Source organism: Balaenoptera ricei, chromosome 13, assembly GCF_028023285.1.
Source record: "Balaenoptera ricei isolate mBalRic1 chromosome 13, mBalRic1.hap2, whole genome shotgun sequence".
In the NCBI taxonomy this organism is placed as follows: Eukaryota; Metazoa; Chordata; class Mammalia; order Artiodactyla; family Balaenopteridae; genus Balaenoptera; species Balaenoptera ricei.
In genome coordinates this window covers 82,682,353-82,707,331 of record NC_082651.1, presented here as the reverse complement: position 1 = coordinate 82,707,331, position 24,979 = coordinate 82,682,353, and the positions used below count along the sequence as shown (strand labels likewise).

Below are 24,979 nucleotides of genomic sequence, written 5' to 3'. Positions count from 1 at the left end.
CATGGCCCACATCCATTGCTCCCACCCCATCCTCAATGGAGCCTCTCTGGACCTTCTTCTCAGCTCATATGGCCACGCTTTTGCCAAGGCACTGCCCCCCGTGAAAGGAGACCTCAGCCCTAACAGCTGGGGCATTGCAGGGGTGTCAACCACGTATACCGATGCCCAGATACTGGCTTTCCAGCTGCCTCAGCCTCTCCCATGTAGTATCACAATTGATTGGTAAGACCAACAAACTGTGGTTCTTGATGATTTAGGACACAGTCCTGCAGTTGGCAAAGAACTCACACCTTTGTGGAAGGCCCAGGAATTAGTACCGGGTGCCTTACGGAGGCTGTCATCATGGAGAGCCACCACCTGGGCAGTGGACCCATGGGATGCAGGGCAGCGTGCCTTAGGTGCTCAGCACTGTAATTCCAGGGATCCTGAGTCCGTGACGGCTCACTGCCCTGAGCACCCCCGTGTGACCTCAACGCCATGCGCCCCCTCCCACCCAACCCAGGGACCTGAAGCCCCCAGCCCTACCTGCTCGGCAATCTCCTGCCTCTTCAGTTCCAGCATCTTCTGCTGTTCATTGGTGTGATCCATGATGTTCCTGCCCCCGATGAGCAGCTTGCTCTCCATGGCCTGGGGACACAGAGGGGTGAAGAGATGGGCTTCAGGGCTTTTCAAAGGGCCACAGCAGCCCCAGCTTGAGAGGTTTGGCTTCCCTGTTTTGTGGTCCTTCCAGGAGGGGACAGAAGATGTGTCCCAGAAGGCGCCTCATGACCCTCACCAAGAATGAAGTTTTCCCCTCCAGCCTCCTGGGCCCCAGCACAAGGCTCCCATTCTCAGCAGGACCATTAGGTGAGACAAAGAGAGGGAATCCCTCAGAGAATACAGGGCACCTGATCTGTTTGCTTTGGCTATGGACGCTTTGCTTTGGATATACGGAAGGCTGGTTCACCATGCTTGGGAAGGGAGTGCGGGCGGCAATCTAATCCTGGCAACAGCACCCAGTTGGCGTTAGGAGGCGGGGAGACACCGGATACAGTCACTGGGCAGCCCGGCCCTTTAGGTAACTGGCTCCTGACTCAGGAAGGGGGTTCTCACACAGGCAGCAGGAAAGGCTCTAATCTTCAGCTGGAAAACAGAAGAAAAGCCAAAGGGAGAAGACTCTGCAGCACTAAGGGGCACATGGGGCCCCAGAAGCAGCATGAGCTTTGGAGATGGCCAGAAAGGCTTGGGCTCTACCCACCAACTGCAAGGTCTTGGCCGAGTTATCCGTCACCTCTCACGTCCATAACCCTGGAGCCGCCTCTGCTCCGGGAAGGAAAGCCAGCAAACATCTGCGGAGTGCTACCGCTACCTGCCAGGTGTCTCCATCCTCACCCCCAGAGAGACCCCAGGCAACAAGTAAAGAAACTGAGAGCAACTAGCCTCAGGTCATGCAGCTGGTTAACAAGGGTGAGATCTGAGCTCCACGCCAGTCTCCCCACTGAGCCCCTGTGCTGTGTGCAGCACACCCAGCCCGACCCACACCCAGCGTTTGGCACAGACATTCCATAGGTGCTGGTTGAATCTGAAGCTTAAATCATAAAGGACTAGGGGAAACTGTGTAAGTTGTGACTACATTAAAATGCATTTTCAGGGACTTCCCCGGTGGCGCAGTGGTTAAGAATCCGCCTCCCAACGCAGGGGACACGGGTTTGAGCCCTGGTCCGGGAAGATCCCACATGCCGCGGAGCAACTAAGCCCGTGCGCCACAACTACTGAGCCTGCGCTCCAGAGCCCGCGAGCCACAACTACTGAGCCCACGTGCTGCAACCACTGAAGCCCAAGTGCCTAGAGCCTGTGCTCTGCAACGAGAGAAGCCACCGCAATGAGAAGGCCCCGCACCGCAACGAAGAGTAGCCCCAGCTCACCGCAACTAGAGAAAGCCCGCGCGCAGCAACGAAGACCCAAAGCAGCCAAAAATAAATAAATTAATTAATTTTAGAAAATGCATTTTCATTATTGCTAGTCAGAGGGTGCTGCCCGGGGCACGCCAGCTGTCCTCTGATTTCATCCCAGGCCTCCTGGAAGGTTGAAATCACCTTGAGCCACTGACCTGCCTGAGGGCTCTCCAAGCAGGGAGTGCTGGCAGAATAGGGGAGCAGGGGGTCCCTGTACCATCCGTCACGGAGGACAGAGCGGGACAGGGGTTGAAGGTTGCTTTTGTGGGGTCAGAGGTTGGGCTGTGTGAGGGTGACAGAGGACACTGAGTGAAGCAGGGCCAGTCAGAGCCGCCCCACGCAGCCTCAGAGGGAGCTGTTGCCAAGCAAGGAATCCGCCCCATGGCAGCGTAGCCAGGGCTGCACTAGTACCTCCCACAGGCCCTGCTCCTGGCTAACATCTCACCATCCACCCACCTCCACGGCACAGACTCCTTCTCTCTCACGGTCACACTTGTCCACCCTTTGCATGAGTGACTCCTTAAACTGTGTGCCCTAGGCACCTTACCCACCTCACCTGAGTCCCCGCCCTGCAGCTCACTCACCCCCTTCATCTGGCCAGTCATTAAATCCCATCAAGTCTGTCTTCTTGGTACAGCTCACCTCCTTCCCTCCTTTTCATCCTCATCACAACGGCTCACTTCACTGTGGTCCCCGTGACTCACCTGGATCATTGCCAGGATCTCCCCCCACCTCGGTTTCCCCTTCCAGCCCTCTCCACGTGACACCCAAGGGGATCCGCCAACCACACAAGTCTGAACGTGCCTCTCCTCTGCTGCAAACTATTGAAAGGGGCTCCATTCCTTGCAGGATGAACCACAAAGTCTGTAGCAGTTACTGGCCCCGTGGGCTGGTCTCACCTACTCCCCACATGTGCTCTGTGCTCCAGCTTTGCTGAAAGAATCCCAGCCCCCTGAGTGGGCTGTGCCTTTTCACAAGACCAGGCTTCTCTCCCTGCTTCACATCCACCTGGAAAACGGCTACTTCTCCTGCAAGACACAGCTTGAGCATCTTGGGAAGTTTTCTCTGATTCCCTTAACTCTGCACATTTCCTCCCTTGGGCCTCCTCAATAGCTAGGACACTTTCCTACTATTTTCCCATATTGTCCCATCATTTGTTTACATCCTGTCTCCTCTGTGTGGTCCTTCAGGTCAGGAATCATGTCTTACTTGGATCTGAGCCTTGGGACTTAGCACAGTGCCTGGCACATAGTAAATGCTCAATATGTTTGATGAACAGAAAGGACTCCTTGGGGTAGCCTCAGAGGGGGGCTTCCAGGTCCTTTCTCTGGGCTCACTCATCCAGAGCAGAACTGGATCTTCACCTCAGCTTCTCCTTCAATTGGTCAACCCACATGCACTGGCTATGGGGCAGAGCAGCAGGGTCTGGGCATCTGGGAAGCCTGGCAGGAGGGATGGGCTGGGTGTGAAGAGGGAGGAAGGAGGAAGGCAGCAGCTCTGCTTGTCCACAGAGGAAGCCCCCAACTGCTGCAGGCCATGGATAATTGATCCCTCTAACTGTAATGGCATTTGGGGGGACCTGGTGTCTGGCCTGGTCCCCCATTCTAGGACACACTTGCCCACTCCAGCCCTGAGTCCTCACACTTCCCTTGGCATGTTATGTGGCCCTAGTGTTCTTCACTCTTTGCCACCGAATAGAAAGACACTAGTTCTCAAAATTGGTTGCATATTAGAATCGCCTGGGGAGCTTTTAAAACTCCCAGTGCCAGGCCACATGGCAGGGTTATCTTGGTCCCTTCCCCTCACAACTGGCAGTGAGAACTCCCAAGCCAGATGCTCTAGAGAAGACTCTAGTAAGGAAGACACAGGGCGACAGCTGATGCCCTGCTTTTTCCTACCTGATGTAAAGACTGGGGATGAGGATGGAGAGAGAAGCACAGGACAAGGCACCAAGAGAAAGAAAACCATTCTTTTCTTTGCACCTGCTATGTGCCAGGTGTCTCACACTTACTTCTGCTAATAACCTTTAGGCAGTGAGTCTCAAACTCTGATGTACATTAGAATCACCTGGGAGCTTTTAAAAGGCTCAGTGCCCAGGCTACATCCCACTGCCAGTTAAACTGGAAATGGATGGGGCAGGTGGTGAGGTCCAGGCATCGGTGGTTTTTAAAGGTTCCCAGGGGATTTCAGTGTGCAAATTTGGGAATGACTGCTTTTAGCAGTCCCCAGAATCAGCATTATCTGAGAACTTGTTAGAAATGCAGAATCTCAGGCCCTATGCAGACTTAGTGAATCAGCATCCGAGATCCCCAGGTGACTTGTGCAATATGTTTTAAGTGGCATACTATTAACACCATCATTTTTCTGCTGAAAGCTCAAAGAGGTTAAGTGATCCATCCAAGGTCACATCACAGCTGTTCAATTTAAATGAAGAATCCAGACACAGGTCTGCCTGGTTCCAAAGCCCATGCTCTTCCTACTGCAGACAATGTGTGGTGTGCTTTAGGAAGCAGAACCTGCTAAAAGAAAAGCAACATGTTTCCAGCAAGAGGAAATCATGTCTGACTAATCTCCAAGAGTTCTTTCCGGGACAAAATAGATTATTTCAGACCATGGGGAAGCCAGTGGCCAGAACTTTAGAGGTTAAAATGCTCCTGGCAAGGTCCTACATCAGAGGTTACTCAAAGTTACATGGGGGAGAGGGTGAGGAGACAGAGAAAGGGGAGGGGGATGAGGGAAAGGAAACAGAAATAAACAGGCACCTCTCTAGGTGGAAAAATGTCCAAATGTTAAATGGGGGTACTGATTTCCATCAGAAATCATGCAAGAAAGGGTGCACAGGTGAAATACCAACTTCACAGATGCCCTCAGATTCTTGCAGGTGGTAAAAAGCAGGAGAATTTCTAGGCCATGTGAGCTGACCAAAAAATGGCAGATGAGCTTCAGTGAGAGTTTTACATTTTGGGAAAAAGTAATCTTCACTCTACTCATTAAATGATAGCTGTGAGCGATCAGTTATGAACCAAAACAGAGGGAAAAGAGGGGGAGTAATTCTCTATTGTTCCCAGAAGACGTTGGCTTAATATGCTGCCACAGCTAAAAAAGCTAATAGCATCTGGCCAGGCACCATCACCAAGGCTTTTTGGAAACAAAACAAAAATCATTCTACCCTAATATAAACCTATGATGCAGCTGAATCTGGAGTACTGTGTGTAGTCCCTTGCTGCATCTCCGGGGACTTGAAGGAGAGAGAAGATCCAGAGAAGGGCGGCTAAAACCATGCAAGGGCTATTGTAAGAGACTTTAAAAAAATAGGACTCTTTAGTTGGCAAAGACAAAGAAAGGTTAAGAGGATGGACCTGGAAATTATACCATCAAAACAGGTGTGACAAGGAAAGCTCCAGGCTTTTCCAATCAATCCCTGGTACAGAGAGTAAGAGCTTGTACCTTGAGTTTTAGAACAAAGAGAAGTTCTGTTTACAGAAGGTAATAAATTTATGGAGTGTATTATCTCAGGGGTACTGGATTAAATACCTCACAGTTCATTAAAGGATTCTGGGGACACATTTTTAACCTTTTACTGTCTTTCTCCGCTTTCAGAAAAAAATATTGCACTAACATCAAATAATCACAGAAATAAAACAAAATGGGAAAAAATTCACGTATTCCTCCTCATAGCTAATTAATTAGCTTTTTTCCCCAGATTTTTCCACATGCACACGTCATTTTTTCACATCTGTAGACATGGTATAAATATAAGTTTATGTCCTGCTATTTCCATTTCATCAAATATCTCAAGAATTTCCTGTTACTTCCATAAGGTTTATGATTATATGTTTAATGACTGCATAATGTTTAGAGTGGATGATTTATAATATATTTAATTAACCCCTATTATAAGACATTTTGGTTGTTTGGTAAATGTTTACAATAATCACTCTTGTGCATATAATTTTTTTGGCCGAGCAGCGTGGCTTGTGGGATCTTAGTTCCCCGACCAAGGATTGAACCCAGGCCCTCGGCAGTGAGAGCGCCGAGTCCTAACCACTGGACTGCCAGGGAATTCCCAATTTTTTGCTTTTTTAGATGACTTTCTTAGAAGGAAATTTCTGGAGTGGACAAAGGGTTATAAACATTTCGTATATCTTAGAACATACTGTCAAGTTACCTTTCTAAACCACTGCCAGCAATAAATAATGGAACCATTTTTATTACAATGTCATAGTCATGAAGTATTATCATGATTTTCAATTTTGCTTAATAAGAGATATAAAATTGAGCCTCCCATTTATTTCATATTCTCTATACCTTTGCGGTAGGCTTGCAAAGGTCTGATCTCTCCTTTTACCAAATGCTCCTTTATGCTTTTTTTTGGTGATTTTAAAGTGAGGAGATGGACCTGATTCAAAACAATTCTTTGTTTGTTCGGCCCACACCTTCTCCAGCTGCCCACACCTAGCTCAAGAAACCCATTTGGACATTGTCAGGCAGAATCTGAGCTGCCAATCAGGCCTGGAATCTGATGCATCAGCCAACACTACCAGGGCCTCCAAGTTCCAACCCTCCTCCCACTGCCGCCCCCGTGACATGATTCCCAGGGCTGGTTTCTGCGCTGATTCTTGCTCATCAGGCTTCGTGTTAAACCTCCTCCTTGGACCTGGACATCTCGCTTCAGGATGTCTCCTTCTGGCCGGGCCCTGGGCTCCATGAAGAGAGCTCCTGGACAATGCCTGACCGCCCCTATCACCCCGTTCCATTTGTCCACTGCCCCTATGCTTCTCTGCCTAACCCTGCCCCCCCGACACAGATGTGGTTTCAATGACAACCGAATGTGCCTTATCGGTTTCTCGCCAAGTCTTGCCCACCGGCCCAGCCCACACTGTCAGCCAAGCCTGCCTGACAGAACCTTCCTTGTGCTAGAAGACGGGGCTGGTCCTGGCACGAAATATGGGGGTGGGCCCCAATCCAGGTGCAGGGCCTCAGTGCCCCCTTCTCCCCAGTCTCAGTTCATTGCTGCCTGTTTCACCCCCCCACCCTCTGAAATATGTCATGCAGGGCTGCAGTTCTTTGCTTAGAAACAGCTTTTTTTTTTTTTGCTTTTGCTTTCCCCCATTTCTCGGAGGATACCAGTGGCCGTCTCCTCCTTTTCCTCAGAGATCTCTGTCTTTAACTTTAATCACCTAAGGAGGGCAGGGAGGCACAGGGACGCCTCAAATCCCTGGGCCCACTTCAGGCTGGGAGGGTACTAAGCAGAATATGGGGTTTCTAGTCTCCAGGAAAAGTTCCCTAGAGCTCTCAGCTGCCCCAGTTAATGCTGCCCTTGTGATGTCTCAGGGCAAAAGAGTCCAGGTGGGTGGGGCCTGTGGACAGGACTGGGTTTGGTTCTACTGGTTCTAAATATGTCCGTTGTAACTAAAAGGCCAGCAGAGGCTGTGGGGTGGAAAAGACAGGGCTGGGAGCTCCAAGGACACGGTCTGACTCTTGCAAGAGGGAAACGAATCACCGGATAACTAAGGTGACCTCAGGGAATCACCCCAACCCCCTTTGCTTTACAGATGACAAAACTGAGGCCCGAAGATGGAGAATTCTAAGCCTGGAGTCTCATAATTAAGGAATCGGTATGTGTGTCTGCTCCTATATTGACTATGCACTCTCCAAATAATTTCCCAATTCGATTAGGGTCCTTGATTCCAGGTATGAGAGGCAGGTCAGCTGCTGTGACAATTAACAGCCAAGATCACCACAGGGACCATGTCAGCTTGCAGATACAGCTTGGGATATTCAGAGGCTCACCTCTTCCCATTCCAGGAGCAATTGAAGTGCAAAATCAGGAGGAGAAAGGAGACCCCAGCACTCATTAAGTGCTGATCTGGAAAGCCAGAATGGAGACAGCCAGGCCCAGACAGCCACCCTTCTGAGGAGATATCATCAAGGATGATTTTACAGAGAAACCAAACAGGCTCTGCGCTGCCACTACCAGCTAATCTATGACATTCTGCAGGAGACTGCAGTCTCAGATGCAACTTGACATGTGCCTGTGGCTGGGCTACGTTCTTTTTGCATTAATCATCCTATATCATCATCACAAGAACCTTATGAGATAACGAGTATGATCCCCATTTGACATAAAAGGAAACTAAGGCTCAGACAGGTGAAGTGACTTGCTTGAGGTTATGGAGCCAGTAAGTGGCAGAAGTAGTATTTAAACACCAGCCTCCTAATTCCAAGTCCAGTGCCCTTTTTCTTGTTCCACAGCTTTCTCCTGGGTTCAGGCAGAAAGGTGCCTTGGAGAAAAGCAACATTTGGTCTTAGCACCTTTGCCACCTCAGGAACCATCAGGAAAGCTCAGGGCACCATTTCTTTCTCTTCCAGATGAAACAGGCAGGGTTCTGCTGAAGATGCTTCTGCCTGTGTGAAGTTCTTATAGGGGCCTCTGAGATGAGCAGGATAGAGCTCTTAACTGTGTGTGTGGGAGGAGGTCGTCAGTAACACTAGGGTCCCCAGAGAGGTTGAAACCCTAATGCTCATGGGAAGGGCTACCTCACAAGTTCCGTGGTGGAAAGATATAAAGGGCACTGGGCATGTCAGTCAGAGAACTTGAATCCTGGTACACACCCTACCATCCTATTTGCTAAGAAATCTAGGGCATCAGCTCCTGGACTTCAGTTTTCTCATCTGTAAAATGGGGCAAATACCCACTAACCTTGCAGGCTTTGGGTAAGAATGGTGAGTTGGATAACAGATGTGGAACTACCTGGTAAATGATAATGTACAATCAAATGTCAGCGGTTACTTGCTGTTTCAGTACCTCATTGACATTTACCCACCACTCATCACAAAGAGCAAAACAAAACAACTACTGCAACAATCCTGGCTCCCACCTCTTAGGAAATACGGCCATGCCTACCATCACAGACCTGTTTCTCCTTTTGTGGCCACTGGTTATAGATCTCAAGGAACCAGCAGTAAGGAAAGAAGAAATGAAAGAGACAATGGTGAGGGGAAGAATAGTGCTATTTTCAGTGGTTCTCTGCCTTGGGGAACATAAATCAGGAAACCGAGTCTGAGTTTCCTGCCTTGCATCTCCTTGGATGGTTCAAAAAACTACATAAATGGTCTTTCAAATGCTAGTAATTCTCTCATCAAGAAGAAGGAACAATTAGGGATCAGGAAACATACTGGCTGGGGAGTGAGGTAAGCTGGACTCTACTTCCAGCCTTGCACTGGACAGGGTACGGATGCCCAGTAATGCTTCAGTCCACCTTGGAGACAAGCAGGAAGAAAAAAATCAGCCCATCTACTTGAGTAAGAAAACCATGAGCACTTCAGATCTGATCCTTACCTTGTCTTTCTCCCCTACTTCCCTCACTTATTTGTGTTGTGCTAAAGGGTTTCTCTCCAGCACCAGGGATGCAAACCCAGCCAGACAACAGAACGCAACAAAGCCAGCAATGGATGAGACCTAAGGGTCCATAAAGTGCAGACTCAGTATTTTACAGATCCTGGGTCATTCAGCCTCCAGCTTCCAGGTAATGCTTGGTCATTCCTCTCCAGCCCTCACTGCCCCTCATCCAGCCTGCTCTCTCACCCTGGGCTCCTGACCCGCTGCTTCCAAGATGAATAGGCAAATGGTGCAGAAAGCAAGGAATCATCTACCGATCATTTCCTACAGTCCCTGGGAGGGGAAGTGACTTGTCCAAAGTCACAGGATTACCAATAATTGGGTATCATTAAAAATTATTATCAACTCTGGATTTCCCTCAATTATTCATTTAAGCCAATCTTCTAACCATGTATTAACACATTTCTTTTATATATTTTTCCCCTTTAAAAATTTTAGATATGTTTTTGTTTAATTAACAAAGTAATATATGCTTGTTGTAAAAAACCTATAAAGTGAAAAATAAAAGCCCCCTTCCTATTAAAATCCCTAGAGATAACCATTAGTGAGTTCTTGTGATTCATTCCAGACACTTAAACAATTTAAAGACAAAGTTAACCCTATCTACTGATTTGTATTCTTGGTCATAGTGTTAAAAAAGACTTGCCGATTATATGAACGAACGGCTCTAGGCTGAGGTCAGAGGCGGGGGGTTTGCATCATGTGGAAGGACAGAGCTGAGTTAAGCATCTCAGCAGACAAAAGCTCCCACTGGGGCCTATCAGCCAGGGATCTGGCATGAAGCCTTCCTTTCTGAGTTGGTGAAACAGTGTGGAGGGGAAGATGGTGGGCTTTGGAGTCAAGCAGACATAGGCTCATATGCTGGTGCTAACACTTCACAGGCATGTGACCTTGGATTGTCCTCTCGTTGTTACTGTGCCTTAGTATCCTCATTTGTCACATGGAGATTAAAACACTACTACTTCATGGTGCTATTGTGAAGACTGAATAAAACAATGCGAGAATACAGCGAGTACTTGGCATTAAACATGCACTAAAGAAATGGTAGCTATCGTTATTATTCCAATTGTTGTTGTTATTATTATTCTGCTGGCTCACTTGAAGAAAGGAGAAAGCCTGCAGGTCCATTACCTATCACCGCAGAAACAGTTCAACCCAGGGCCTGGCACCCCTCAGTTAAGTACATCTGAGAGGAAAAGGAGACAACTAGAAAGTCTTTAGTCTGACCAGGATTTAATGCCCAGGAATTCCTCGGGGTATTAAAAATTCTAGATGTACACCAAAGCACCAGTACAGGTGCCCTATAAGCTCTGAGCACAGGAGTCTGCCTTGTGCAGCTCCCATGTCTGAAGGGCTGGATTGGTGGGAAGCGAGACCATTTTCTTATCTACTCAGGCTACCTGATTCAGCAGCTCTCAGGCCCAGCTGGCCCCAGAAGTGCCCTAGACTGGCCAGGGACAGCAGGCTGGCAGGGCACAGACGGGAGGGGGTACCCTTCTCCCGCTGAATTCCAGGCCCTTCCTCCTAGTCCTCAGAGCACAATGAGAACATTATCACAGCCACTTCATCCAGTCTTGCGCTATCCGGGGGCTGGAGATGACTAAGGGCAATATGATAATACACTCCGCCAGCCAACACACAGCAAGAGACACCCAACACTGGACCAAAAGGCCTGCTGAGCCCCAACATAACTTGAATCCCAGAACCTCTGATGCAAATTTATTAGTCTTAAAACGCTTCCTGCAGGTCCAATCTTTATATTACCAAATGCCCCCAGCTCATGGAAATTCTGTTAACTGACCACACGCACCAGGGAGACGAAGGAATGAAAGTTACTGCTCCCAACGGTGCCAAGAGGCCATGGACTCTGACCTAGATACCAGACGCAGCCTGGAGCTCTGGTCACTCGCTACGGTGAGGCTTCTTAAGGATCATGGAGGACTCAGCTGGAATGGAGGTGCGGGTGCACACAGTTCCCTGACGACCCGGCCCTGTACGTCTCAGAGTGTCTGGCATGGGGCTGGTGTCCTTGAGGACATGTGGAAGGAACCAGGTCAGTTTTGGGATCGTAGACGCTCCCCAGATTATCGGGGAGTCTCTAGAGACTGGACACAGCCCTATTTGGAGACTAACCTCAAGATCAGGAGAGTGGAACGATACTATTTCACTCTCTCCTCCAGAGCATTTTCTCTCCCAGTTGGGGTTTCTTCTCCCCAGAAACCCTGCTGTCCACCCCTTACGCACTCTCTCTCCTTCTTTCTTCCCGACTCTGTGACTCCATTTCTCTTTCCCCTCTTCACTGTCCCCCTCTACTCTTTCCTGTCTTTCCTCCCATTTTCTTCTATTTTCTTCTTCTCATTGTCTTTCTCTAATTGGCCATGATAGAGAGCTGGAAATATCTCTATTATTGGTTGAATTCCTACATTAACATTTAAATCCTGTCACCTTAATTTTCAAAAAGATGAACCGAACATTTTATATTTTGCTTTAAAAATACTACTTTTAACAATTAAGGACTTTGAAGAGGAGGGGACTTTAAAGATCACCTAGTTCAATGGCTTTTCCGGTACATGAATCCCTTTAGAGCAACTGTGACATTCAGTTTCTCCTCGGACACTTCCAGGGATTGGAGCCCATTATCTCTAGAAGTAGATCAATTCTAACTATTAAGAAGTTCTTTACATTAAGCTTAACCTGCTCCCATAACTTCCACTCCCTGGTTACCAGGACAATCGAGGATACAAAAACAGTGCAATCAGCAGAGGGCAGTGAGGTACATCTTGAGTTCAAAGTATGGGGTAGACGAGTTGGCTGTTAGGTTCTCCTATCTCTTGCTTAGGCAGGCGAGATTGATGACATATATTACAGCCAGACTCTGGCAGGCCTTGAATGCCAGACTAAAATGTGATGTGTTTAACATATCAGGAAGGTAGTCAAGTGAAAACATCCATTAAGCAGTCGAAGATAACAGTATTAAAGTTATTATTTACAAACACTTACATGCCAGGAACTGTGCAAAGTGCTTTAATGTCAATTATCATCGTCTCAATAGAACTATGACATAGGTACTGTTACTATCCCATTTTATAGATGAGGAAACTGAGGTCTCAGAACTAGTAAATCACTAAACCCAGGCCTGCCTGACTCTGATATCCATGCTCTGAAAACAGCACTCTACAAAAAAAGGTCAGCAAAGACCTGGACAGGAGACCTTGATTTGGGAGTCACTTACATAAAGGGCGAGAGGGTCCAGAACAGATGGCCAGGTGTCTCATTTGAGCCCTCTTCTACAGATGAGCCCCCAAACTCCTCCAGTCCTGTGCTTGCTTCTAAACTCCCCTGCTCCACCTCCTGCTGCCTACGGGACTCTTGTCACCTTAAATTCAACACGTTTACACCAGCTCCTGTCATTTTTCACCACCTCCCCAGCAACCAGTTCCCAGCCCAATATTCCTGATTCTTTAAGCATAAAAGAGGATCCACGTTTGTGTCAAATCAACCTGGGCTCAACTAGATTTGCCATATACAAACCATAAGGCCTTGGGCAAGTCATAAAACCTCAGTTTTCTCATGTATAAAATGGGAACAGGAATAGCACCTTTCATGGAAGGTGCTTGTAGGGATTACATGAGATAATTTGTATACAATATATGGTGTAGGGCTTGGCTCGTGGCAAGTGTTAAGTAAATGGCATTATTCTTGCTATTATTGTTGTTTCTCGGGCTTGAAACTCCTCTTGCATAACTATTTATGGTTAATGCCAATGCTGAGAAATGGGAGGAAGAAGAGGGACCCACAAATAGACAGTAAAAATTCAATGCAGTCTGTACTCTCTGTAGTGACCTCATCCCTCTGGCTTTGGGGGCGGCTTCTGCAGGGTCTCTTTCCCATACCCACCACAGAGAGAGTTGGGCTCTAGCCAAGCAGCAGCCCGCCCCCTCCCTCCAGACCTACTTACTTGGGGATCAACAAGCAGTGCTGTTGTTTCTACCTCTTCCTGTCAGTTCCAGCCTGCATATTGTCTCATCTGCAGCCCTTGCCTCCCCTACATACTCTTCTTTCCCTCTAAAGATCTAGAATCAAAGCTTTAGAAATCATCTAGCCCGAGCCCTCAAAAAATTAAGCTCAAAATTAAAACAGTCATTAAAAATGTTCCTTGCACAGTTAAAGTGGGCCTTCACCCGATCAAGCTACAGGCACCCCAGTCCTCACTGCAATACGTGCATTGTGCACAAACACTGGAGTTGCCATTGTGCAGAGGCATAACCTCAGCTGTGGGTCTGCCTGTGAATTTACCAAGTCTCCCTACCTCTCAGGTCTAGTATGCTATCAAGCCCCACCTCCCGGAGACACGAGGTAAGTATGGATGGCTAATGACTACTGATAAACAGGGCATTGATGACAATCACAAACCCTCAGACATTTGCACACCCTCCCATCCCCTGAGGCCCGAGGTAAATATGAAAGGAGGCTCCAAGGAGACAGGCATGGTGTTTGTACACAGTGAGGGGAGAACAAAGGGAACGGGGAGCCTACAGGTGGCGGGCAGGGAAAACAGGCGAGACAGACTGTAAGATGAGTCAGAGAGAGTGAATGAGGGCACTGGGTCGCATCAGCTACCGCTCAGCTGCCCCCAGGGGTGGTGCGAACTTGGCGAAGGGAACGAGGGAGGCCGACAAGGGGAGTTGTCGAAACTCAGAAAGTGGGAGCCGGAGTGTGTTGCAGATGGGGAGCAGAAGCTCAGCTAATTTCCAGGAGGGACCGGAGCTCCCGCCTTCAGAGGGCTCCCGGATCTTCCTCGCCTGGCTGTTCCCAAGGCTGCAGGGTTATGGCAAAGCAGCCGGGATGGCAGGGGAAGGAAAGCGTTAAGCCAACGACGAAGATGTCAGTCCTAGAGATCACTGGACCCCTGCTTGGCGGACAGAAGCCACCCAGTGGCTGCTAACGCCCTCCACTGATGTAGTGCTTTCAACATATTTCAAATGCCCTCACACTAATGATCTCATTTAATCTTCAGCATAACCCTGTGAAATGGGCAGGCCTGGGATTATCTCTCACATGCTCCTCCCCTCATTACCCAGTGGATCCCTCAAGAGCCCTCAAATTGTTTCCTCTATCCTAGAAACATCTGACACTGAACCACCAGTGCCTTAAGGACTACAGGGAGGTCGGGGTCCTCTATCTAGGCTCCATTCAGGGCTTGCTGGCTGCTGTTTGTCCAGGGCTGGGTGTGACAAGAAGTCACAGGATGTGGAATCATTCATTCCCCTCCTGGAATTTCCCAGGCACCCCTCCCCCTTCACTTATATCTGAAAGCCTGGCACATAATGACCATTTCAGCCAGTCCTCAGGGAGCTGTGTCAGACTTCCCCTCATCAGGCCAATGGAAACCTGAGGCCTAGAGGGGCAAAGGCCTCTGCCCCGAGTCACACAGAGAGCAAATGTGGAGGAATCCGTGGAGACCTGGAAAGAGCACAGGTCTGGGGCCATCAGAAGACCTGGGTTCCAGTCCTGGCTCCACCTGCCTATTAGCCCAGGTCACGGAGACAGTCGCCAGCCTTGGTTTTCATCACTGTCAAATGGAGATAGTAATACTCATCTCTTGAGGTTGCTGGGAGGATTCCATGAGATTAAAACATAAAAGAGTTACGTAAAAATGAATTACTCTGATTATCAAGTAGCACAGGTTAACAACATCAGGACTCTGGTGTCATGGAAAGAAGCCGGACCAAGTATAAAGAGTCTGGCTCTCCTTAACTCACCTGTGTGGCTCTGGGCAAGTCTGAGCCTCGGTTTTCGAAGGCCCCTGGCAGCTGTAAGATGGGGGATTCTGTGGGCTATGCCTCTGATACAAGAATTCTGGCGCTGGCCGCCCTGATCTCTTGACAGCCCCATTATCCGTGCCCCACATTGCCTTAGATCCAAGAACCTTACTGAGGGGGCCAGGGAGTGGCCAACAATGGGAAATCCCATTGGATCCTTCGCTTCATCCCTTCTACCCATTTCCTCAGGGCTGAAGTGCACTCTCTTAGCCTCCGTTGCCCCCCAGCTTTAAGGGTGGGTGGGGAAAGAGAGTAAGGGGTAGTGGTGGGGCTCTTGGTAATGAAACTGATGACAGATTGCCCATGTAAGATTTCCTGGTGGGAAGCACTGGACTGCCTGGACTCCCTTCCTCCTGGGAGAGCTGAGTCTAACTGTCCTGCTTTTAACATCCTGCTTCTCCCAGGAGGACCCCAAATGTACCAATCCCTTTGAGGAAGCGGCTCAGCATAACCCTTGCTGAGCTCCTGGAGGTGAATTAAATACTAAATAAGCAAGGCCAGAGCCGCTGGTGTAGCAGCACATTCCCATAACACAGACAATGGCCTGTAGCTCATCTGTCCCTCTTCCAGCCGTTGCCACTCTCCCTCCCAGGCAGGGCTTCCCTGCACCCCAGCCCACACTCCTGAGAGGGAGTAAGAACTGGTAATGTTTTGCTCTCCCCAGCAAGTCATCAGCTCACGGTTCCTTGCGTTCTTCCTCCAACCCTCAGTGTTAAGGATTCCAGGGACCTGGAAATGCCTAGAACATTGAGTCATGGCATCTGCAGCATTGAAACTTAACAGGTCTGTGGTTGACCAGGCAGGGGGCCTCTGCAGCTTAGTTCCAACGGGGCCTGGAGGCTTCCCCAGGGAAGGGAGCAGCTCAGGAAGGACGCTGAGGCCCTGCTATCTCTCAGGGCAATGGGGAATTGGATCTTACTAGGATGACGCCTGGGTGTGGGGGCCAGTTGGTTTGTTTCTCAGATCAGAAGAACCTCAGAGATCACCCAGGCCAACCTTCTATTTTACGAAAAGGGAAACTGAGGCTTGAGGAAGGGAAGAAGCAACGTACACAAGGTCACTCAATGAGCTGTAGCAGAGCTAGGCCAAGACGCCAGGTCTCCAGTGTAGAACTCCGTGCTCTTTCCAACCTTCTGCGTGATTTCCTTCCTAAGATTCTACGCAATGGGCCCAGGGGACCACTGGACCACTTTCACAGGGAGCAGGGCCCGTGTATAATCCTGCCTCTCCATCCAAGAACTGAAAGCGCCCAAGGGCCACTGGTTCCAGTTCAGCTCTGCCACTTTGTAGGATGGAACCTCAGTCATGTCACTTTTCTGAGCCTTGGTCCCTCACCTGTAAAACGGGGGTTTAAGAACCAGGACCCCGGATAGCTACCATAAGAATCAAATGAGATCATGTATGTGGGGCATTTTGTAAACTGTGAAGTGTTCAAACGTCAGATAGTAAAATGGTGTGAGGTTTGATGGTGCTGCAAAGGGAGGACGTCCCAAGGGAGGCGGCCAGGCAAGAGCGAGAACCCACACCCAAACGAGGCTGAGTGCCTGCCTGGCTGTCCCTGGACCTGACCGTACTGGGGGCCACCGGCAGAGACGGACAGGCAGCAGGCCAGACCAGCCCAAGCTCACTGGCTTGAGGGACTGCCTGCTGCTTTGCTCTGTGTGTGTGTGTGTGTGTGTGTGTGTGTGTGTGTGTGTGTCCGTCCTCCTAGGTGCTCCAGGGAGGCTCTGCCTGGCAGTCCAGAGTCGCAGAAATCTGCCTGCCTTCTCCAGGGGAGCTCTTGGCAGGAGGGCAGGACGCTTTGCTTCCAGCCAGGTCACAGACCCTCAAAGAAAAGTCTGCCAACCCAGATCCCTCTGGGGACCTCTGGAGAGCCCCTGCTCCCTCGGGGGCTCTTACCTTGTACTTGACTGCGAGCAGCTCTGTGGCCTGCTGCTCCCGCCGCAGGTCTTCCAGCATCTTCTCCTTCTCCTCCAGCAGCTTCTGCTTCTCCTCGCTCACCAGGCTGCGGTCATCCTGGATGGCCGCCTTCTCCTCCTCCAGCTGCTCCTTCTGCTGCTGCAGGTAATTCTCCATGTTCTTGTCCAAGGCTGACTCCAGGGTGGCCTGGGGCAGGCGGTAGTTGTTGTTGTCATCTTCCTCTTCGGCCACCCAGGCCTCCATCACGGGCCCCTCAGGGTACCCAGCCGGGGCTGACACGGCCTTCTTCCTGCGGCTGCTCTTCCTCCGGAGCCGCTTTCCCAGCATCCCCTTCTTCTCCAGCTGGGCCTTCAGGCGGGCGATCTCCTCCTGGAATTCCCGCAGCAGCGTGTCCTTGGGGTCCTCGTTCACCCGGGGCTTGTTCTTGATGTTCTTGGCCCGGTTGGCAAAGCGCAGGGTGGAGAGGCTCTCATCGTAGCTGTGAGAGGCTGGCCCCAGGGTGGCCACCATGATGGTCTTGGCATTCCCCCCCAGAGAGTCCTGGAGCAGCCGGGTCAGCTTGGAGTCCCGGTAGGGGATATGGGTGCTCCTGTTGCCCGCCAGAGCAGCGATCACGTTGCCCAGGGCTGACAGCGAGAGGTTGATTTTGGAAGCTTCCTTAGGCCTCTCTCCACTACCACCACCACCTCCACCACCGCCACCACCCGTGGGCTGCGTGGCCGTCCCTCCAGCTGCGTTGGGGCCTGCCTTGTTCTGCCTCTCACTTCCAGCCAGGTCCACGAGGTTGAGCTTGCCCACACGGATGTGGTCCTGGCCATCCAAGCCACGCTCACTGCACTCCACGGTGATGACAAAGATGGCATGGGAGCGGGAGCTGACCTCATTCATGTGTGTACTACCCACCGCCCGGGTCTGGTTCCCCAGGTTCATCACGTGCTCGATCTCCTTGACATTCTTGGTGACGAAGGAGGACAGGTCCTTGATGTAGACGCCTGTCTCAGGGTTCTCCTTCAGCTCTAGCCTCTTGCCAGGCTCCTTGGAGAGCAGGTCCCGAATCTCCTCCTGGTAGATCTCCAGGTAGGAGGCCCGGATCAAGTACTGCTGGTTCTGGGAGCGCGAGATGTGGGTGAAGATATGCTCAAAGGCATTGGGGATGACCCCGCGCTGCTCGGGCTCCACCCAGGTCCCCTGCATGGTGTAGGTCTTGCCCGTGCCGGTCTGTCCATAGGCAAACACGGTGCCATTGAAACCTTGAAGCACCGAGTCTACCAGGGGCCTCACGGTTTCATCATACAAGTCTGCCTGCTTGGAGCTGGCATCATACACGGCATCAAAGGTGAAGGTCTTGGGCAGCTCCCCTAGGGCAGCGCGGGGGTTCCGCAGTGTCACCTGGCCCAGTTTCACGTCCATGGTCAGGATCTGCTCGTGACCAGAAGCCTCCTCCTTCCGGCTGAGGGGGCGGCACCGGGCCACCACCTTCAGGGCCTCACTGGCCTTGGTTTTACTGGCCATCTTGCTGCTCTGTCCTTCCTGACCCCCGCACCCCTCTCCGCAGCCTAGGCGGTCCTGCTGTCCTCCCTAGGTCCGGATCGGCGGGGCCGGCCCAGCCCCCAGGCGCCGTTCTTCAATCCGCCTGTAGCCTCCTAGGGTGGGGATGCTGGGAGGTGGCCCCGTCGCTGCTGCAGTCCGGGCCTCCACCGCTCTCCAGTCCTCGCTGCACCGGCTGCGGAGGGAGAATTAGGCAGAATCGCCGGGCAGCCGCGGGAGCAGCGCCCACCGAATGGCAGTACCCGGAGCCCGCCCCATGCTGGGGCAGCGGGAGCGCTGCCGTAAACAGCTACGGCAACAATGAGATAAAGGAAGAGGAAAATGGGATGGGGGTGGGCGGCAGAGCTGTCTTCTCCTTGTCCTCCTCCTCCTCTAGGGATCCATGGCGGGGGGCTGCAGGTCCTGGGCGACCGGGGGTCCCGGCCCTCCCGAGGGCAGAGGCTCACCTGGAGTCCTCTCCCCCAGCTGGGGGATCATTCATTGCAGCCAGCGCGGCTGCTGCTGCCTGTGCCGCCTCCTTCCCCGCCGTCGCCACCGGAGAATGAGAGAGAAAAACAGAAGGCGATGGGGCGGAGCAGCGGCAGCGAGAGTGATGTTGCCGCCGCGCTGCGGCCCCGGCTAAGCCGCCCGGCTGGGGTGGGGCAAGGGGCGGGGCCGTGGGGCGGGAATCGCGAGCCCTGCGCCGCCAGTGCGCTGGGGACCCGGGTGCATGCCCGCTCGCACCCCCACAGACCCCTCCGGAATGACAGGCTCCGGTGCAGACCCAGGTCCTGTGCGCACCAGACGGGTGCAGCGCAGCCACCGCCCGCCGTCACCCCACTGGGCCGGAGCATGCTGGGAGTTGTAGTCCTGTCTTTGTTAACCCGGTTCTGGCAGGTTGCTAATGACTTCTCCAGTCCGGAAGGCCCCTCCCTCTCTGGCGTTCTGCCCCCGGAGTGACTGTTGAGGTTGCAGCCTAGCTGGGGGTGGGGGTGGGGGTGGGGGTGAGGGTGGGGGGTGGGGGGTGGGGGGTGGGATGCGGGGTAACCGCTACCCACACCTGTTTCCTCCACAACCAGCATCCTCTGTCTCTCTTCTGCTCCTGCCTTTCTGCCGGCAGACTCGTACATGTCACCCCTCCCCGTAAGGGTGTTGCCAGGCATTCTAACTCCTAAATGTTTCTTGACTCTGTCCTTTCCTCTCCCTACCCTGGTTTACTTCTGGCCTTCCTTTTCTCTCTCCTGGAACCAGCTTCCAGCTGATTCTCTCCACACATCCTCTCTGCACATGCACCCTCGTCCCCTCCCCTCCTCCAACACCAGCCTTCCATATTGTATAAAAGCCTCTCCGTCTTCTGACTCCTGCCACTTCCCAGCCTCACTTCCAGCTACTCTCCTAGAGAGACTCTGTGTTCCACACAGTCATTCCTTCAAACAGTCACCCAGCGCCTGCTAAACCTCAGGCCTCATTCTAGGAGCTGGACCTTCCTGTCCTCAAGGAGCTCACAATTTTAGGAACCATTTTTCGTTTCCTTCTGGCTGTGCTGTGTTGCATCTTTGTGCCTTTGCCAGGAGCACCCTGTTACTCTTCTGTACTTGGTGCCCTGCTGCGTGGGCAGTTCAAGCACCTCCTCCTCTGTGAAGCCTTCCCTGACCAATCTCTTTTCCTTAACAGGGAGAGACACAGACTTTGCATAAAACAAAACTTGGACTCAAGTTGCAGTTCTAATCTCCATCCAAGTGTGTGACTTTGGGCAGTCACTTATCTTGCTCTAGCCTTAGTTTCCTCATCTATTTAAAACAATTAGTTTTAAAGTGGTTTTGAGGCTCCTGAAGTTCTGATCCTCCTGAAGTTCTGAAGTTGATCCTCCTGAAGTTCTGTACCAATGAGAAGACTCATTTTTAAGCAAGCCCTTAATACATGCATGTGTCCTGGCTTGGCTTGCCTGACAGCTCCTGCTTCCTTGAGAATCCTTGACAGACCAGGCCTGTGTTTGGTGTTCCACTTTGGGGTCTTCATATTTTTTCCTCTAGGATACAAATCAAGTATGATTCCTCAAGCCCAGGGACCAAGCCAATGTCCTACCCATGTTCCACTCTGCAGAGGGGAGTTGAATCTATGCATTGCATCCGAGTTGTCCATATTCTCCCACCTTGAGGCCCTTCTTTACAGAGGCACCAGAAGAATCTTTCCACAAAACATTTCCAGTCATGTTATTCTCTCGAGGGCCTATTTGTTTAGTTCTTCAACTCTACAAAACCTGTCTCCTCACCTCTTCCCCATCTTCGAATACCCAGGACCCAAATGCCAGCTCAACTGGAAGCTTGAGGCTTAGCTGGTGGCTTCCCCAGTTCTGAAGTTTCCTGGCCTTCCTTAGCCTTCTCTTTGATCAAGTTCTACTGCTTGTGATTAACTTGATTTTTGGACCAATTACTGGGTGAGGTTTTGGCTCTGTAGACTAACCTCTCTTGGCTCTGGCAACCTGACTTCTGAATGGACCATTTGGCTCTTGAACTGTTTTCCTGTTGCACTTGGCTTTGCTTTTTGGACTACCCTTCCTCTGCTTTGGCTTACCTGCTTGGCACTATAGCGCTGGGTAAAAGGGATTCTGGCCCTGTTCTCCCCACCCAATGTCACTACCTGGCAAGGCACTTGCCCAGATCCTCCAGCACGGGAGGGAATCCCATTGGAATCCCATTGCTTACAATGTGTGACAGTAAGTAAATTATTCAACTTCTCTGACCAGCTATTTCCTCAGTGGAAAAAGTAAGGATAGGAATGCTTACCTGGCTCACAGCGTTTACATGAGGATTAAATAAGATAATGAATGTGAAAATTCCCAGAACATAAAAGACATTCAAGAAATAGTAGTTTTCCTTCCTTTTGTCCTTTGCATTTAAGGTTGTTCACATCCTGTGTCTCCCTTTTCAGCAATCCTTAACCAACTGACCTCTTTCAACTCTAACCATTGAATGGTCCTAAGTCTTCTTTTTCTTCCAATGCCACCCTCTAGTGATCACTATAGCTTATGGCTTCACTAAGTGTCTAAATGATTCCTAAATTTGTGTTTCCAGTCCAGACTTCTCTGTGCTCCGGTTCTATATATTCAATTCTCTAATTGATACAGCCACTTGGATAGCTCCCAAGTACCTGAAATTCTACTTGTTAACACCAAACTCATCGTCCTCCCCTCCAAACTTGCTGCTCCAAGAATGGTCCCTAGCTCTGTAAACAGCTCTTCCGCCACCCTCAACATATCTATTCAAATGCCAAATCCTATCAATTCAACTTTGTAAATATTTCTCAGATCTATCAACTTCTCCATTTCCACAGCCAATATCATAATCCAAGCCATCATCTTCTCTAGCCTGGCCTCCCACTATAGCCTCCAATCTGGTCTCCCTAGGTCTACTCTTACCTCCACCCATCCATTCTCTACAAAGTATTCTTTTAAAAACAAACACATGTCTGATCAGGTCACCCTTTGCTTTAAAACTTTCAATGTTTCTCGTTGCTCTTAAAGTCCAAATCAGTAATGCAGCCCCCAAGGCCCTACATGACCTGGTACCTACCCAATATCTCCTGTCTCATCTCAGGCCACTTTCCTCCTTGCTGCCTGTATTCTAGTTCCAATGGCCTTCTTCACCTCCTTTCCAGCTCCTACCACAGGGCCTTTACACATTCTGTTTCTGCTACATAGAACATTTATCCTCACCGTCTTTGCCTAGATACCTGATCTTCATCCTTCAGCTCTCAGCTTGAATGTCACTTCCTTAGGGTACCTTTCTTGACTTCCCCACCTAGGTTATGTCCCTTTGTATTACATAACAGCTGTTTACAGAGCTGTTATGGCCCTTTGAGAACAATGTTCTCATTGTTCCCTGTATTTCTTTTATAGAACTTAGCATAATTGTCATTAAATAATTATTCATCTACCTCCTCTGTTGTTCTGTGAAGACAATACATGTCTGTTTCATTCATTTTTGTATCCACAATTACTACAGATCTTCCTTGACTTATGATGGGGTTACATCCCGATAAACCCACCGTAAATTGAAAATATCTTAAGTCAAAAATGCAGTTAATACACCTAACCTACCGGACACCATGGCTTAGCCTACCTTAAACATGCTCGGCACACTTACATTAGCCTACAGTTGGGCAAAATCATCTAACACAAAGACTATTTTATAATAAGGTGTTGCATATCTCATGGAATTTATTGAATACTGTACTGAAAGTGCAAAACAGAAAGGTTGTGTGGGTACAGAATGGTCATAAGTGTATCAGTTGTTTACCATCATGATCGCATGGCTGACTGGGAACTGTGGCTCACTGCCACTGCCACTGCCCAGCCAGGAGAGAATATCATACCGCATGTCACTAGCCCAGGAAAAGATCAAACTTCAAAATTTGAAGCATTGTTTCTATTGAATACGTATCGCTTTCTCCCCATTGTAAAGTCAAAAAGTCATTATTTGAGCCATCGTAAGTTGGGGACCATCTGTAGCCTAATTCCTGGCACATAGGTATGCTCAATAAATATTTTTATAAATAAACAAAATAAATATGAATGAATGAATATGAATTTGTGCTTCATATGAATATCACCTCTTCTGGGAAACCTTCTTTGACTCCCCTGATTCTACTTTCTAATTAATCTTTCCTTTCCTCATGATTCTATAGCTCATTGTTTAGTCTTATAGTACTCATAGTCTGACTAGTAATGTGGTTAACTGAATCTGTCTCCCTCACCATATGTGTGCCCCCCTGAAGACAGGAGCTGTGATTTTTGTCTTTGTGTCTCCTTTCCCCATATCTAGCACAGAACTCTGTATACTTTATGTAATCAATATCAGTTGCTAAGCAAATGAATGAATGCTCCACGATCTTCAGGGCAAGAAAATGGAGAGGCAAGACAAAGAAGTGACAGTAATAAACTCTTATATTTGTAGAGTGATTTACAGTTAATAGAGTAGGATCATCTATATTACTTTATCCTCACATCAACCCCAGGAAAGGGGAAAATATTAATATCCCCGTATTGTGAGGACTCTAAGCTTTAGGCCAATTAAGTGACTAAGGAAGGAAACCCAGTCACCAAGTGGCATAGTCAGTCTTCAGACTCCAAAACTGAAACCCTGGGGGTCTTTCCCCTATGCCATGGGGACAGCTTACCGTGAAGATGGCAGAACAGTTGCTGCTCAGTCCTGGTTTGAACGACAGTTTCCTAAGAGTCCAGACCCATCGTTGGCTTGGTAGGAGGAAGAAGCTCCCTTTGCTTCATTTCCTTTGACAATGAAAGTTCTTTTTTCCCGGGGGATTCCCATACCAGCATCTTCTTCCAGTATGGTCTCAGTAACAGTCTGGGTGAGACCACACCAAGAACGCAGAGTTAGCGCTTCAATATTCCCAGGGGCTTGCAAATTTCCAGATGCAAGTAATTCAAGATTTGGGTTTACCTTGCAACACCAAATTCTACCAGCAGAGGGAGACATGACTATGTGACACCATTCCTAGATGAAAAGGAAGTTTCTGGGCTCTCAATCAGTGTGAGATTATCTCACTCAAGGGTTCCCAGCTATGTCCAAGTCTAGATTACTAATAGCTCCTCTTTTCCCAGTAGATTATTTTCTCCTGTCTCTGCTGTAATTTCTGGTGAATGGGGAGTTAACTCCTCACTCCCAACCCCCAAAATAAAAAATAGAAAAATCTGAAAAATTTTTAAATCTGAATATTAAAAAAGAGCTTTCCTTAGAAGCTACCCTGTATTGAGCACCTAATAGGTGAGTTACAGTTGTTTTATCTAACCTTCACTCTAACCCAAGTGGTAAGTGGCAATACTTGAACTTGAGCCTAATTTCTCTAACTCCAAAGCTCCTGCCCTTTCTACCACCCTGTACTGAGCCCCCAGGCTCAGCTCTCAATCTGCTCCTCACCTGGACTAACTCCACCTTCTTCTTTCAACACCCATTTCAACTCCAGCCTCCTCAGTAAAGACTTTCCTGCCTCGTCCAGGCCTCTGAGGTCTCTTCCTTTCCTTACCTCCTGTGGCAATTAGCTTCTGCTTTTTTTATGGTGTTATCCATCCATCTATGAAAATATCCCGTCTCCCCAACTGCATTTCTTAGGCTCTCCTGTATTTAAGTTTCTCATCACATAAGTAATTTAAGAACATGTTTTGCAGAGTTTTGATCAAATATAGAATTGCACATCCTATTTTTAAGAAAAATATTATACTTATTATTGACTCCTCTTCCTCTTCCCCTATATGCCATCCATCAAAAAAATCCTATCTGGGTTCTATCTGCAAAATCTATTGATTCTGTCTCCAAAATGGCCATTCTAGTCCATGCCACCTTCATCTCTTGCCT

At 49.5% G+C, this 24,979-nt stretch overlaps 1 protein-coding gene across 3 annotated transcripts in view; it reads right to left on the bottom strand.

Annotated features, from left to right (window-relative positions):
- Window positions 1-19,430, bottom strand: part of KIF3C (kinesin family member 3C) — a 34,217-nt gene extending 14,787 nt beyond the window's left edge. For 2 of the 3 annotated variants that reach the window (XR_009497083.1, XM_059893446.1), the window contains exons 1-2: window positions 17,058-19,430; window positions 526-627 (exon numbers count right to left, since the gene is read on the bottom strand). Coding sequence is in view for 2 of the 3 variants with exons in the window: in XM_059893446.1 (XP_059749429.1) it covers window positions 526-627; window positions 17,058-18,590 (1,635 nt within the window). In the remaining variant the exon portion in view is untranslated. The remainder of the gene's footprint in view (window positions 1-525; window positions 628-17,057) is intronic. The other variant, XM_059893445.1, reaches the window with a different exon arrangement.
- Window positions 19,431-24,979: the final 5,549 nt, after the last annotated feature.